Genomic DNA, 16,356 nt, shown 5'->3' on the forward strand with positions numbered 1-16,356 from the left:
TATAAGTTGGAAATGCCATTAAACTGTGAGCATGTTTTGAATTTCAGTCATTAATAACTTGATTATTTTAAGCTCTTTGAAGGTAAGCGAAGGTAGTCGATTATGTTGTGTGATTAATATTAAAAAAATAAATAAAGATGAGAAAAGCTAAGATGGTATTTTAAAATCTACTAAAAGAGAAAGTTAAAGGTTTTGGTTTAATAGGGGGGGGGGGGGGGGGGGGAATGATAAGGAAATGGAAAAAGTGGAATCGGGCGGCCAAGTGAATGACATTTTCTGTCGCCCACCCAAACTCCAAAGAAGAGAAGGCGTGTGTCACTTTCTCTCTCGTGCCACAAGCTTTTCAAGGCGTGTTCCTTACTTGCTTTACTCCATTACAAGTAGTAGTCTCCTACTAGAAGACCAACAATAACAAGTTGGATCTCTTTGTTCATCAGTAACATATAGCTATAGATTAAATTGAAAACCACTGAGACAAGAGATTCAACAATAACAAGTTGAATGTCTTTTAAATTAAATTGAAAACCACTTTATACCAGTGGATCTTGTCAGCATAAAAAAAATTGAATGTCTTTTAAATTAAATTGTCCAGATATACTTAACTATTCTGTAATTGCACCTCAACTAATTTACAAGTTTTGTAACCAACATGCAACTATTGTGAATGAATATATATAATTAGAGCGCCTGAATTTAGTGGATGGATTAGGTTATTTCCCTTTCAGATTTTTATTATTTTACTAATCAAAACAAAGTGATCGATTAGCTTTAGAAATTTAGCAAGTGTAGCATACAAAATCAGCACTTGTTTGAGAAAAACAAAACAGGCACATGAACTACAATCTAGCTCAATAGAAGCTGGTTTCTAAAAACAATAAATACTTCCGGATGAGACTTTTTCTATAAAGAAAAAGTTGAATGGGTGTTGTTTATTCCCCTCATGAAACTTGCATTTGGTCATTATAAAAAGACATTTTGAAAAAATCAATGAGATAGGAGAGAATTAATGTCATTTATGCAAAAGAAAACTAAACAAATAGAGTAGAGACAGTCAGCAAAACAGCGACATCCTTACCTTTTAAAAGTTCCCCAGTTTTGACATTTGACCTAAACCATTTCTATGATGACGAGTAGAAGAAACAAAAACAACAAAAATTATAATAATATAAAATTTAAGAAAAGGAGACCAAGAAAGGTAGACGAAAGGAAGAGGGCAACTTCGTCTCTTCTTCTTCTTCTTCGCAACGAAGCTTTCTTTTTAAAAGGAGCCTTTTACATCGTCTCTATTAATCCTTCTTCTTTAGAAACCCAAACCATTCTTCTCTAAACCCTTCAGAGTTTGTAACTTTGCTATTGATTTTCTTCTCACGTTCCTGCAAAGCTATATCTTCTTCTCTAGAAGTATATGATTCCCCTTCCTTGCAAGATTCCATTTTACGAGTTTGTTTCTTTCTCTGTTTTTGCTTTTTTTAAAAAAAATATTATTTTATCAGGCTTCTTCAGCTTTTGTATAGCTTAGAAACGATCGTTCGCTTGAATTATTAGAGATTATTCTATTCCTTTTATTGAGTTTTTCCCTCTATAGCTTGCGGTTTTCTGTTTCTCCTCCTTTGATAGCGATCTTCTTGTTTCTTGCTCCTTACGTTTTTCACCCTTTGAATCTCAGAGAAGAGATGTGCGGCTCAGATAGAAACCTCTGCTCTTCAAGAACCAGCTTCACAGAAGCCGAACTCATGAGGGCCAAAGAAGAACAAGAACGTGTTGACGCCACCATGCCTCTTCTCGAATACGCCGCCTGCGACGATCTACCATCGTTCAAGAGACAAACCGAAGAGAACTCGCTGGACATCAATGAACCGGGCTTGTGGTACTGCAAACGAGTCGGGTCGAAAAAGATGGGGTTCCAAGAAAGAACACCTCTCATGGTTGCTGCTATGTACGGAAGCATCGAAGTTCTAACTTACATAATCTCCATAGGAAGATCAGACGTGAACAGAGTTTCAAGCGACGAGGAGAAAGTCACAGCTCTTCACTGTGCTGTTTCTGGCTGTTCTGTCTCTATCGTCCAAGTCATCAAGATCTTGCTTGATGCCTCTGCTTCACCTAACTTCCTTGACGCTAACCGGAATAAACCGGTTGATCTATTGGTTCAAGCTTCTCGGTTTATACCTAACCAGACTAGAAAAGCGGTTGAGCTTCTGTTAACCGGAATTATTAGTTCAGAAGAGGAGGAAGTGATGAAGAGTGTTGTGAGTAAGTATCCAGCTGATGCATCCCTTCCTGATATCAACGAAGGTGTTTACGGAACAGACGAGTTTAGGATGTTTAGCTTCAAGGTCAAGCCATGTTCTAGGGCTTACTCACACGACTGGACCGAGTGTCCTTTTGTTCATCCTGGCGAGAACGCCAGGAGGAGAGATCCGAGGAAGTATCCTTACACTTGTGTCCCTTGCCCTGAGTTTCGTAAAGGGTCTTGTCCTAAAGGAGATTCATGCGAGTATGCTCACGGTGTTTTCGAGTCTTGGCTTCACCCCGCTCAGTATAAGACACGGCTTTGTAAAGATGAGACGTGTTGCGCAAGGAAGGTTTGTTTCTTTGCTCATAGGAGGGATGAGTTGAGAGCTGTTAATGCTTCCACTGGCTCAGCAGTAGTTTCACCGCCGATGTCTCCTTCATCGCCTATGGGTAATAACGGTGTTACTTTGTCTCCAAGAAACGGTGGTTTATGGCAGAACAGAGTTAATGGCCTTACACCACCACCGTTGCAGCTTAACGGTAGTAGATTGAAGTCTAGTTTGAGCGCTAGAGATATGGATGTGGAGATGGAGCTAAGGCTTCGTCGTGGTGCTTATGATTCTCCTTCTTCTGTGATGCAACTTCAATCTCCAAGCAGGAACCATTACCCTTCTTCCCCTGTGAGGCAACCGCCTCCACACGGGTTCGAGTCTTCAGCAGCTATGGCAGCTGCGGTGATGAACGCGAGATCCTCAGCGTTTGCTAGACGCAGTTTGAGTTTTAAACCAGCTCCGGTGGCTACTTCGAATGTTGTCTCGGAGTGGGGATCGCCTAACGGGAAGCTTGAGTGGGGAATGCAAAGAGAGGAGCTGAACAAGATGAGGAGAAGCGCCTCCTTTGGCATTCACGGAAACAACAACAACAGTTACAACAACGTGTCGGTTCCTGTAAGAGACTACAGTGATGAGCCAGATGTCTCCTGGGTGAACTCTTTGGTGAAAGAGAGTGAGCCTGAGAGAGCCTTTGGGTTGAATGAGAGGGTAGGGAACACGTTTAAGGTGCGGTCGTGGGCAGAGCAAATGTACATAGACCATGAGAAGCAGCAGATTGTGGCATAAGAAGCAGATAGAATGAGACTACGTTGCTTTTCTTATGGGCCGGCCTCTCATCTAACAAAGTCTTGAGAATAATTCTTTGATATGTGTTTGACTCCATAGTTTTTATTATATGTTCTTTGTTATAAAAATAACTAGAATTTTATTATATCGCAGAAATTTAAATAAAACAAAATTTTATACCCGTACGAAGAAGATAATATTGATAAGAAGAGAGGATGTGTTATTGAAGGAGAAGGATGGTGTGTTTACAAACGAACACAAACGTTCGTATATATAGAAGGAAATTTACTGTGCAAATAGTGCAGCGGGCCCCACATCTTTTTATATTTTCAACGAAAACGATGGCTGCTGCTTTCTTTGACTTTCGTAACACTCCCCCTTGGGGGCCGGTGTCACTATCCGTTCTCGCTTAACGTCTTTGTTGCCTCGTTAAAAACCTTTCTAGGAAAACCCTATGGGAAAAACCATAGTAAGGTAAAAAGAGTACAACTACGTAAGCTCCCCCTCGAATGAGCAGTCATAGATCCTTCTGATGACGCATTCCAATGTTGTGGATGTGTTTTCTGAATACCGAAGTCGGAAGTGATTTTGTGAAGAGGTCAGCTGCATTGTCGCATGATTGGACATATCTTACTTCAATCTCTTTCTTCTTCACGAGCTCTTGAGTGTATGAGAAGAACTTCAGATGAATATGCTTCGTTCTATCGCTTTTGATATATCCGTCCTTTGTTTGAGCAACACATGCTGCATTATCTTCATATAAAATAGTTGGCTCCGTATTTTCGTCAATCCCGCTGCTTGAACAGATGTGTCGGCTTATTGATCTCAGCCAAACACATTCTCTACTTGCTTCATAGAGTGCAATGATCTCAGCATGATTTGAAGAAGTAGCCACAAGCGTTTGTTTCTGAGAACGCCAAGATATAGCAGTGCCTCCGATCGTAAAAACGTATCCTGTTTGGATCGGGCTTTGTGTGGATCTGAAAGATATCCTGCATCTGCAAAACCAACCATTTGACCTTTTGAACTTTTAGGATAAAACAAGCCTAAATCAATGGTCCCTTGGAGGTAACGAAAAACATGTTTAATCCCATTCCAATGTCTTCGAGTTGGAGATGAGCTGAATCTTGCCAAAAGATTCACAGCAAATGATATATCAGGCCGTGTACAATTTGCAAGGTACATCAGCGCTCCAATTGCACTTAGATATGGTACTTCCGGACCAAGTATCTCTTCTTTCTCCTCAGGTGGTCGAAATGGATCACTTTCAATATTAAGTGACCTAACGACCATCGGGGTGCTAAGAGGAGTTGATTTATCCATGTTAAATCGTTTCAACACTCTTTTAGTGTATGTGGATTGATACACAAATATACCATTTTGTGAATGTTCTATTTGTAGGCCAAGACAATATTGTGTCTGTCCAAGATCTTTCATCTCAAATTCTCCTTTGAGATAGTCTGATGCCTTTTGTATTTCCTTTTGAGTTCCGATAATGTTAAGATCATCAACATATACCGCGATTATTACAAATCCGGATATTGTTTTCTTGATGAAAACACATGGGCATATAGGATCATTCACATATCCTTCTTTTGTTAAATGATCACTGAGACGATTATACCACATACGTCCAGATTGCTTTAACCCATATAATGATCTTTGCAATTTTATTGCACATAACTCTTTAGGTTTGGAACTTAATGCTTCTGGCATTTTAAATCCATCAGGAACTTTCATGTAGATATCAATATCTAATGATCCATATAGATAAGCTGTAACAACATCCATGAGACGCATCTCTAGATTTTTATCAGCTGCTAGACTCATCAGGAATCTAAATGTGATGGCATCCATAACTGGAGAATACGTTTCTTCATAATCGATTCCAGGTCTTTGAGAAAAACCTTGAGCCACTAGACGAGCTTTGTATCTCGTAATCTCATTTTTCTCATTTCGCTTTCGAACGAAAACCCATTTGTACCCAACTGGTCTCACATCTGCAGGTGTGAGCACAATAGATCCAAATACTTTTCGTTTATTAAGCGAATCAAGTTCAGCTTGTATTGCATTTTTCCATTGTTCCCAATCATGTCTCTTTTGACATTCATAGACAGATTTTGGTTCTGGATCATCGATTTCTTCATTTATTTCACTTGACACAATATATGAGAAAGCATCATCAAGGTCATTTTGTTCATTTCTATTCCATATCCTTTTATTATGGATGTAATTAATAGAAATCTCATGATTATCTTTCGATTCATGATGCTCTGATTGATGATGCTCTGATTCATCAGAATCCTTATCATTTATTTCTTCCAAAATATTTTCTGCTATTTTGGGTGCATCATATATTTCAGCTTTCTTCTGTTTCCTAGGATTCTTATCCTTAGAACCAACAGGTCTACCACGCTTCAGGCGTGTTTTTGGCTCTCGTGTGTCATCCTCCTTTTCTTGTTCATTTGGCATTTTGATACGAGCAGGAGCATTTGCAGCTGGTATATGAGATTTAGTTACCGTCTTGGTATCTACAAATGCATCAGGTAGCTGGTTAGCTATACTCTGTAAATGCATAATTCGTCGAACTTCTAGTTCTGACTCTTTAGTGGGAGGATCAAGATATAACAATGATGGTACACTCCATTTTATATCACTTCCAACATTTTTGTTTTCTCCCCCTAGAACTGGGAATACATTTTCGTCAAAATGACAATCAGCAAAACGTGCTGTAAAGACGTCACCAGTCTGTGGTTCTAGGTATCTAATAATTGATGGGGAATCAAAACCAACATATATTCCCAATCTTCTTTGTGGTCCCATCTTTGTACGTTGTGGTGGTGCTACAGGCACATATACCGCACAACCAAAGATTCTAAAGTGGGAAATGTTTGGTTCTCGACCAAACGCTAACTGTAGTGGGGAATACTTATGGTATGCACTCGGTCTGATCCGAATGAGTGCTTCTGCATGCAAAATGGCATGTCCCCATACAGAGGTTGGAAGTTTTGATCTCATGATCAATGGTCTTGCAATCAATTGCAGACGCTTAATTAAAGATTCAGCCAAACCATTTTGCGTATGAACATGAGCAACCGAATGTTCAACTTCAATTCCCATTACCATACAATAGTCATTGAATGCTTGGGATGTGAATTCACCAGCGTTGTCTAGTCTAACTCTTTTAATAGTATAATCAGGAAACTGCGCTCGCAGTTTGATTATCTGAGTTAGAAATCTCGCAAATGCCACATTTCGAGATGATAATAGACAAACGTGTGACCATCTACTGGATGCGTCAATTAATACCATAAAATAGTGGAATGGTCCACAAGGTGGGTGTATAGGTCCACATATATCGCCTTGAATTCTTTCAAGGAACTTTGGTGATTCTTTATCGATTTTGGTTGGCGATGGCCTTACGATCAATTTTCCTAGAGAACATGCAACACATGTCATTTTATTCCCTTGAGAAATCTCCTGGATTTTCAGTGGATGACCATGTGAACTTTCTATGATTTTACGCATCATTGTAGTGCCTGGATGGCCAAGGCGATCATGCCAAAATGTGAACTCTTCTGGGTTCTGTTTTACTAAAAGATTTGATTCGATCTCATCGATATAAGTATGATGTAGTCCCGAAGGAAGTTCTGGAAACTTTTCTAATATGTGTTTTCTGCCACATTTCTCAGAAGTTACATACATGTATTTCTTTCCATCCTCAGTTGCAGACTGAGTATCATATCCGTGAAGATATATGTCTTTAAAACTCAACAAATTCCTTTTAGAACTTGGAGAATATAGAGCATTATTTATGGAAAATTTTGTTCCATTCGGTAAAGTAAAGTTTGCTTTACCAGTTCCTTCAATCACGTCTGCAGGACCTAATATTGTATTGACGACAATTCTTGTCGGTTTTATATTAGAGAAATATCTCTTTTGTCTCAGAATAGTGTGCGTTGTTCCACTATCTGGTATGCATATTTCACGAATCCGTTTCTTGGATTTTGCTCCATTAGCATTATGATCCATTTCTGAAATTGTCATAAATATAAAAGAAACATAAAATTCATTCATATAAAGAAAAAAGACACAATAATTATACAATAAGATGACGTTGAAAATATCATTATTTGTTTAAAACATGAAATATAATAATTATACATGGTAATACTGAAAACTATTAAATACTCTTATCATAGGCATTTCGATTCTCTTCAGGAGTAATCTAGTCCAGCTCATTAGCGAAGTCGGAGGATTCAAGGTATGAGGTCCCTTCAACATTTTCCGTGAGGTTCACCTCTTTAGCCTTTCCTTTCGTGGACTCTTGATATAACTTACAGAGATGTGAAGGAGTACGACAGGTACGGGACCAATGTCCTTTACAACCACATCTGTAACACACTGTCTCACGCTTCTGGGTGGTATCCTCTTGAGTTTCTTTACCCTTGGAAACTTGCCCGGATCTAACCCACTTATTAGATCCCCTCCATTTGGGATTGTAAGTTTTTCCACGTTTGTTGTTGAAACGGCGGCCATGACCTCGATTGGCATGGTTTCTTCTTTCCGAATTTTTTATCGCCGTAGCATTCACTTCAGGGAATGCTTTGGCTCCCGTAGGCCGGGAATTGTGGTTTTTGATTAAGAGCTCATTGTTCTTTTCAGCTAACATGAGCGCAACCATCAATTCAGAAAATCTCGTGTACCCGCATTTTCTGTAAATTTCGGGTAAGAAGTGAAGTTGTTTGTGGAAAGTGATGTATGTTTTATTCATCATTTCTGCCTCAGAGACAGGATTACCACAATACTTCAGGAGTGCAACTATCCGCAGGACAGCGGAATTGTAATCCTCAACCTTTTGAAAATCTTGGAACCTCAGATTTTTCCACTCTTCTAGAGCGTGAGGAAGGTTGATTTGTCTCTGGTTATCGAACCTTTCTTTTAAAGTTTGCCACAGTTCAGCTGGGTCCTCGACGTTTGCATAGTCATGCGTTAGACTTTCATCTAAATGCTTCTTCAGGAAGATTATCGCTTCGGCTATATGTTCGGGTGGTGATTTGTTACCGATTACAATTGTTTCGGTTATCTTTTTCATCACCAGATATGGTTTCACGTTTGTGACCCACCCGACGTAATTTTCGCCAGTTATTTTCAGGGCCGGGAATTGGAGTTTCTCGATGTTTCCCATTTGTAATTCTAAAACACAAAATAATAATTTTATTAGAACTTCATAATTAAAAACCGTTTACATTAATCATACAAGCAATTACAAGGAGAAGCGATTTAAAGAAAATTAAACCGATATTCATCTTAAATTCACTCGGAGTAAATTCTCCAACGAATAAACCATAAATAGAAACACAAATAAAAATGGCACATAAAAACAAAAGTGTGCGAATCATCTTTCTTGAAATGAAAAATCGGAGGAGAGCGATTTGAAATTTTTGAGAGAAGATGAAATGTTTTGGATGATGAAATGGAGTGAAAATGAGTTGTATTTATAGGTGAAAAATACTGTTCATAACCGTTGGAGAAAGAGGAAATTTTTGAAAAAATTTCTTTGTGACCGTTGGGGTTAAATCGAGTGCACCAAAAATTAGTCTGAAAATATCGTATTAAACGGTCAATCAAATCTATAAAATTTCATAAAAGTAAAAAAATATGACAATAAAATATTTATGTTATGACAACAAATCATGCGACGGCTCAGCCGATCAATGCAGAGTAATAAATAAATTATACGGCGGCTCGGCCGACCAATTAATAATAAACAGAATATAAGACGGCTCAGCCGACCAATAAATAATAAACAGAATATGAGGCGGCTCGGCCGACCAATAAATAATAAACAGGATATAAGGCGGCTCGGCCGACCATTAAATTAATTAAATTACTAATAAATAATATAGGCGGTATTCCGGCCATTATAACATGATATAAATAATAGTAGAGGCGGTATACCGACCATTATAACAGGGTATAAATGATACAAATAAATTTTACCGAATCGCAGAGTGATCGTGCTGATAACGTGTTATAAAAAGAACTAGAATTTTATTATATCGCAGGAATTTAAATAAAGCAAAATTTTATACCCGTACGAAGAAGATAATACTGATAAGAAGAGATGATGTGTTATTGAAGGAGAAGGATGGTGTGTTTACAAATGAACACAAACGTTCGTATATATAGAAGGAAATTTACTGTGCAAATAGTACAGCGGACCCCACATTTTTTTATATTTTCAACGAAAAGGGTGGCTGCTGCTTTCTTTGACTTTCGTAACATTCTTTATATTTTCTTGTTCTTTTTTTTTTATGTCATTCTCTTGTCTTTTGTGACACTATGTAATGATTAAAACGAAATAATTGATTAATGAGCTCAAATGTTCTCCTGAATGAAGTTAATGGCTTTGTATGTTTTAGTAGTACTAGTGTAATACTATACTCCATATTCGTTCCTATAAGATAAAAATTTCCATAATATTCGCATTTTAATAATATAACAATTACTCATCATTAATTTATTATTAGTTATATTATATATTACTAATAATTATCAACTAATGATATTTAAATAATTTAAATATTATTCATTAATGTTTCGTAAAAATATACAACTTAATAATATTAAAGACTAGTATTTTCGAAATGAAGAAATACATTAGAGAATAATATAAATTCAAGTGCTTAGACAATTTGGACCTATTGATTACTATTGAGTATTGAGAAAGAAGTTACCTGAACTGTAACACAGTTCTAACTATGAGGGGTAGCAACGACTGGTCTCCTCTTTTTTTGTAACACAAACGATTATATTAAAACTAAAAAGAGTTTAAGCGATTCCATTCGAAGCTAGGTTCAACAGTAACAAGATAGAACCGGAGGGATCCTCGACGGTTTGATGAACATCATAAAAACAAAACACTAGAACAAGGGACAACAAAGCTAACAAGAGAGTCTTGCTCGACAATTGGAGAACCAAGGGAAGCATCAGCTGTGTCCCTGAATAGGTTACTACCACGAGCCTGAAATGGTCGTAATCGACGTTGATTAAACCAAACAGCAAAGTTTGGAAGGAGGTGGAACGAGCATGAACAGCTCTAACTCCGACATCTTCGAAGTTCTCCGAAGAAACTAGGTGAATATGTGATGGATGTACAAATAATGGCAATTTCAGCACAACATCACAGCTTTGGGCTAGGTGAACCCTTTTCACTAAGGCGCGATGGCGGACCGTGGACAGACATGATGCTTTGGAGGAGGAATGATGGCTCAAGTTTAAAACAATTGGCAAGTTTAAACTCCATAAATGGTTTTGGTTCAAACCAAAGCATGTGTCAGTTGAGTACCAACGGCTCTCGGAAGGGATTGGAGTGACGAGGCGAGGCGGCGGAGAGGTGATACTCTTGACTATCAATGATGAGAGAATGTGAACTGAGGTCCGGCTGAGAAAGTGAATTCCGATATTACCGTATCGGGATCCATGGCTCTCGTCGGGACCTGAGCTAAACTGCAATCCCATTGCAACATATTGAAAACTCATATCAGAGGATCTGTCGGGGTTGAGAAAATATATGACCAGTGGTTCACAGAGTTGAGATGGTGAAGAGACGGGACAGAGGGGAGGAGACGCTTCAGGTACACATAAACCCTTAGATCTGGCGAGCCCATACTCGAGACGACTTGATCTGGTGGTTCTGCTTTTGACAGCCAAATTATGGGCTTTCTGAACTGTGAGATTCAGAGCGTCCGCGCGGGGCAGGATGGAGACCAAAACGCCGTGGACAAGACCTTGCATTGTCAGATGAGTAATTGGTTACAGAGAGTTCGGCGGGGCAGCTAGCAAGCCCTAGTGAATTGTGGCGGTGGGAGGTGATGACAAACACGAATGGAGAATGGAGAGACTCCCTTGAGAGCACAGATCCGGCTCCAAAGTTGAATGACGGGCTCGCCACTGAAGATAAAAACACCACCCAGAAGGATAAAGCCACTGCAAGGGGTGATTCGAGGAGACGTCTTGACTTCCTCCGTTGCACTGAACAAGGCTTCTCGTTGTCAATCTTCAACAACAGAAAGCATGGAAACAAGCAAAGTAACAAGTAAGAACATAACAGATCTACGAAGAAGATGAACGGATTCGTCTTGGAGTCCCTGCGCCAGCGAGAATAGCCTTCGCCGGCGCCGGAAGAGAGCATTTGACTGGTTGCCTCGATGTCTGTGCCTGGGAGAGCGGCTAGAGTTTTTAATGCTTTTTACGTCTTTCTACAGCTACGGAGTTTTGCTCCCCGACTGGTCTCCTCTATATTTTGAAAAATGTTAGTTCATTGGCTTGTTTTCTCGCTAAAAAGAAAGTCAGGATCATCATGCAGAACGTGGTCTAGTAGTACAAAAGAAAATCATTACCATGTGATAATATCACATTAAAAATCTTTCACTTCTGGTGTTATCGATGTGTATTAGCGCTAATCACCTGTTCTCGAGGTTGCTCATATATAAACTACACATGGATTTGAGATTCAAATATATATCAGCTTATACACTACAGTATTAAACTGTACCATAAAGAATTTTAGACAAGAATCTTGTAAAATTAATGAGGCCATCACTAGCATTTTTCTTCTTTAGGTAGGGCTTAAGAGAAGTTTCAATCATAGCAGCAAATTTTAGACCATTACTAGTTTTTTTTTTTTTCATTTTCTTTGGCAAACTCTATAATGAGTTGCCCTTTAAAAAAGACTCCGTAATGAGTTAGAGCATCTTTATCCCATATACTCTAATGAGTCTCTTAATTTATTTTTAATAGTATTTTAGGAGTTAATTTTGGTAAGAGACATGTTTAAGAACTTTGTGATTTTTTCCCATCCATTGCAAGTCTCTTATTTAGGGTTTCTTAAATTTTTTTTTTTTTATTAAATTAATTTTTTATTACATAAAAGATAATATTTTAAACATAGATTTTAAAATTAAAACATGAAAATAAAGATTAGTAAAATAAACAAGAATTATTTGAAATAAGCATATGAACTCAGTTGTTGTCTTCATCACGTTCAAATTTATGCCATATATGTTGAACCAAATCATCTTTCAGTTGTTGATGCATTTGTCTATCACGAATTCTTATCCGAACACCCATCTGGTTTGCGATATTTGTAGGGATATCTGTAGAATACGTGAAATCAACATGTGAACTTCCGTTGTCTTCTCCTTGTTGGAATTCTGAAACATCATATTGAGTGTATCCATCTCGTTCGTTTTCTACTATCATATTATGGAGTATGATACATGCTCTCATAATCTTGCCAATTTTGACTTTATCCCAAAACAGCGCTGGATTTTTAACAATGGCAAAGCGAGCTTGCAGGACTCCAAAAGCACGCTCGACATCTTTTCGGACAGCTTCTTGACGTTGAGCAAATAAAACTGCTTGCGGCCCTTGTGGTAGAGGAATAGATTGGATAAAAGTTGTCCATTTTGGATAAATACCGTCGGTGAGATAGTAAGCCATATGATACTCTCTTCCATTGACAGAGAAAGTGACACTCGGAGCTTCACCTTTTATTATGTCATCAAAAACAGGTGAACGATCAAGAACATTGATATCATTTAATGTACCTGGAGGTCCAAAAAATGCATGCCATATCCAGAGATCGTATGAAGCAACCGCCTCTAAAACGATTGTTGGTTTACCCGAACCACGAGAATATTGCCCTTTCCAAGCGGTTGGACAATTCTTCCACTCCCAATGCATACAATCGATGCTTCCTATCATCCCGAAAAATCCACGATATTCTCCAACATCAAGTAGACGTTGAAGATCAGCCGGTGTTGGTCTTCTTAAGTACTCATCGCCGAACAAATATATTATTCCTTCTACCAAATTTTCCACACATAACCGAGTTGTTGTTTCACCGAGCCGGAGGTATTCGTCGACCGCATCAGCTGCAGAACCATACGCCAAGACACGAATGGCTGCGGTGCACTTTTGAAGAGGAGAGAGACTAATCCTTCCGAGACCATCTTTCTTTTCCCGAAAATATAGAACTTCGTTGGAGAGTCGATCAACAATGTGCATGAACAATGGCTTGTTCATTCGAAAACGTCGTCGGAATAAATTATCAGGATACGTTGGAGTATCACAGAAATAATCATTCCATAAATGAATATGCCCTTCTTCACGATTTCTTTCGATATAAGCTCGGGGTTTTCTTTTCTTTTTTTTGACCACCACTAATATTTAAATTCTCAAACGCTTGATCAAAGAATTGATCAAATTTTTCATCAAATTTTTGATCAAATATGTCATCAAATGTATCATCAGATGATTCATCAAATGTGTTTTGAGAAGAAGAAGCCATAGAAATGATTAAAGAGTTTTATAAACTTGTGATCAAAGAGAGGAAAAAAGAAGAAGATGAGTATGCTTGATAAAAGTAGAGAGAATAGAGAGAAGATGAATTTGGTTTTGTTAGAAAAAGAGAGTAGATGAGTTTGCGTGATGTTAGAAGTAGAGAGCAATAGCAGTGAATTATATAATACAAATGATCAAATGTAGTTGGTATTGGTATTGGTAATGTGTTAAACGTGTGTTTATTTGTTCAAGTAGTTGGTATTGTGTGATCAAATATACAAACTGCGTGATGCACATGCACACTGAAACCCGTGACAAACTGAATCAAGCCGAGACAAGCCAAACTGACACAAACTGATACAATACAAACTGACACAAATAAAAGAACCCGTGATGCTCCTCTCCAATGTAGCCTCTCCTTTCCCGCTACCTGAAACAAATAAAAGAACAAGAACATGAAACAATGGCCCGGAACAAGATCATGAAACAATGAACAAGAACACAAAACACCAAAGCATTAGAACAAGAAAAAGAACATGACATAACATGAAGCAAAACATTACAAATTTAAGTAGATCCTAAAGCCGAGAACTTGAAACATGAAACATAAGGAAGACATAAAGCCGAGACAACTTGAACATGAAACAAACTAGAACATGAACTTGAACATCAAACAAACAAACCGAGAGTTACATTAACTCATTTATAAGCTTTTTCTTGAGATCTTCTTCATAATCAGCTAGATTCTCCTTTGCAAGAAGCTTCTCAAGTACCCTCATCTTGGAGAGCTGTTGCTTCATTGCCAAGTCATCCTTCTTGATGCTCCACATGAGCTGATAATCAGACACATCTTGCCCCTCAACCTGCGGCTTCTTTGCTAGTGTTCAGCCAGCTGCTAATCAGCACTATATCCTCTGTCACTGTCCACGTCCTTCTTTCCTTACGCTCTACTGGAAGCTCCGCAGCTTGACTGCCAAAGGACGGCACTTACGATGAAGAGGTTGGAACGCGTCCTTGACTGCCAAAGACTACATTTTGTTGACTATGGAGAAGTTCAACAAAATTTGCCGAGTCCTGGAATGGATTGAAATCCATTTTCGAAGTCAAGGAGAGAGGAGAAAGAGGAGACAGAGGAGTGAGAGGAGACAGAGGAGACAGAGGAGACAGAGGAGAAAGAGGTGAAAGAGGTGAAAGAGGAGACACAGGCGAATGAGAAGAAACAGGGGAAAGAGGAAAAGGAATGAGAAGGCGCATTCATCTGTTGGAGAATGAACTAGAAGACACAGTTTATAAAACGTTCAAGAAAATGAAGGAGAGAGATTTCGTATTCAACACACACAACCAACAAGTCTATGTAACCAACACACACAACTCGCATTCAACACACACAACCAATATGACTTGACATATATCTAACAACAAACAACTAATAACAAACAATGCTTTATTTTCACACCATCAATTCTATTTATTACGGTGACACAACCATAACCCAACACTAAAGCAACCATTAAGTAACCTAACTACTAGTCAGACATAAGCTACACCATTTTATTACAGACCAGAAGATACACCAGCACATTTCGACCAGATAAAAGAGAGAAAGACTAACCTTTGATGCTGCGTATTCCTCTGTCAAATGACCCGTGCTTAAGCACGTTTGATCCAGCCATCTAAACACACAAAGACTGAACACATTAACCCATTTTCTTTGATTCTGAAACAAAGACTGAGACTTTAATTCTTTTCTTTTCAGTACACAATACAGAAGCTATTTTATCTAAGACAGAAGAGGATTAAGAAGCAAACACTAACCTCAGATTCCACAGAACATATCAAACGCGATTTGATCTCTTCATCTCAGCACGCAAAAGACATAACCAAAAGACACAAATAAATAATAAAATTAATCACCACAGAGAAGCCCAATCAAACCCAATAAACAAAACGAGATTGAAATAATATATTTGAACCTAAGACATGTATGACTGAAGAACATGGAACAGAAGATTTACCTGAGCGATTCGCAGAGAGCCATCGACTGAGAGCTCCGTCAGCCGTCGAGGACAGCCACCGCCAGACAGATAGCTCCGTCAGCCATCGAGGAGAGCCACCGAGAGACAGAGAGCTCCGTCAGCCGTCGAGGAGAGCCACCGCAAGACAGAATTGAACCTACAAACAAATAAAACTCGAGATCAAACCAAGAAGAAGTCTAATCTAAACATGCATGATTGAAAAACACAACAATACATTTACCTTCCAATTCCAGTTGATCCACGGAGAGAGAGGGAGAATCGCATAGTCACACGAGCCACAGAGACAAAGGATTCCGTTAGGAGGTGTGGAGACAGGGAGTATCGCCGGTATGTCGACGATCCACAGCGAGAGTAGGAGAATCGCCTTCTCCGAGCTTCGGTTTCGAGAGAGAGAGAAAGGAGACGATTCGGTTTCGAAAAAGAGAGAAATGACGAAACAAAGACACGCTCCCCTTCTCTCCTCTCATTTTGCTTACACGTGTTCCATAAACACGTTTCTTCTTTACCCCAAATAAGAAACGTCTTTATCTTTTAATTGTCTTTTTGATTTTCTTTTAATCATAAGATCTCCCCTAAATACGAGGGATAATCCTGCTCTTAAGTGAGAGAGAGAGAGA

The 16,356-nt window shown here is 38.7% G+C and overlaps 1 protein-coding gene, 1 long non-coding RNA gene and 1 pseudogene across 3 annotated transcripts; 1 reads left to right on the forward strand and 2 right to left on the reverse strand.

Moving 5' to 3' along the window:
* The first annotated feature begins 1,227 nt into the window (after positions 1–1,227).
* Positions 1,228–3,534, forward strand: LOC125584301 (zinc finger CCCH domain-containing protein 29-like). 2 transcript variants are annotated; one of them, XM_048752612.1, is made up of 2 exons: positions 1,228–1,401; positions 1,667–3,534. In XM_048752612.1, the coding sequence occupies exon 2, from the start codon at positions 1,674–1,676 to the stop codon at positions 3,351–3,353; it is 1,680 nt and encodes a 559-aa protein (XP_048608569.1). In that variant the 5' UTR covers positions 1,228–1,401; positions 1,667–1,673; the 3' UTR covers positions 3,354–3,534. The 2 variants fall into 2 exon arrangements, with proteins under 2 accessions (XP_048608569.1, XP_048608568.1); XM_048752611.1 differs by having other exon boundaries at positions 1,239–1,440.
* A 6,642-nt stretch (positions 3,535–10,176) lies between these two features.
* On the reverse strand, positions 10,177–11,723 carry LOC125584302 (annotated as a pseudogene).
* A 1,440-nt stretch (positions 11,724–13,163) lies between these two features.
* Positions 13,164–15,572, reverse strand: LOC125584303. The gene is made up of 3 exons (XR_007321282.1): positions 15,519–15,572; positions 15,316–15,376; positions 13,164–14,133 (listed from the first exon to the last, which is right to left on the reverse strand). It is a non-coding gene; the product is annotated as an uncharacterized LOC125584303 (long non-coding RNA).
* Between the last annotated feature and the right edge of the window lie 784 nt (positions 15,573–16,356).

This window comes from Brassica napus, chromosome C3, assembly GCF_020379485.1.
Source record: "Brassica napus cultivar Da-Ae chromosome C3, Da-Ae, whole genome shotgun sequence".
NCBI classification, from domain to species: domain Eukaryota; kingdom Viridiplantae; phylum Streptophyta; class Magnoliopsida; order Brassicales; family Brassicaceae; genus Brassica; species Brassica napus.

Coding starts and splice junctions, on each gene's coding strand:
- LOC125584301 (XM_048752611.1), top strand. CDS start 1,406: ATGATTCCCCTTCCTTGCAAGATTCCATTTTACGA. Junction 1,441..1,666: donor TGCAAGATTCCATTTTACGA/GTTTGTTTCTTT, acceptor TTTGAATCTCAG/AGAAGAGATGTGCGGCTCAG.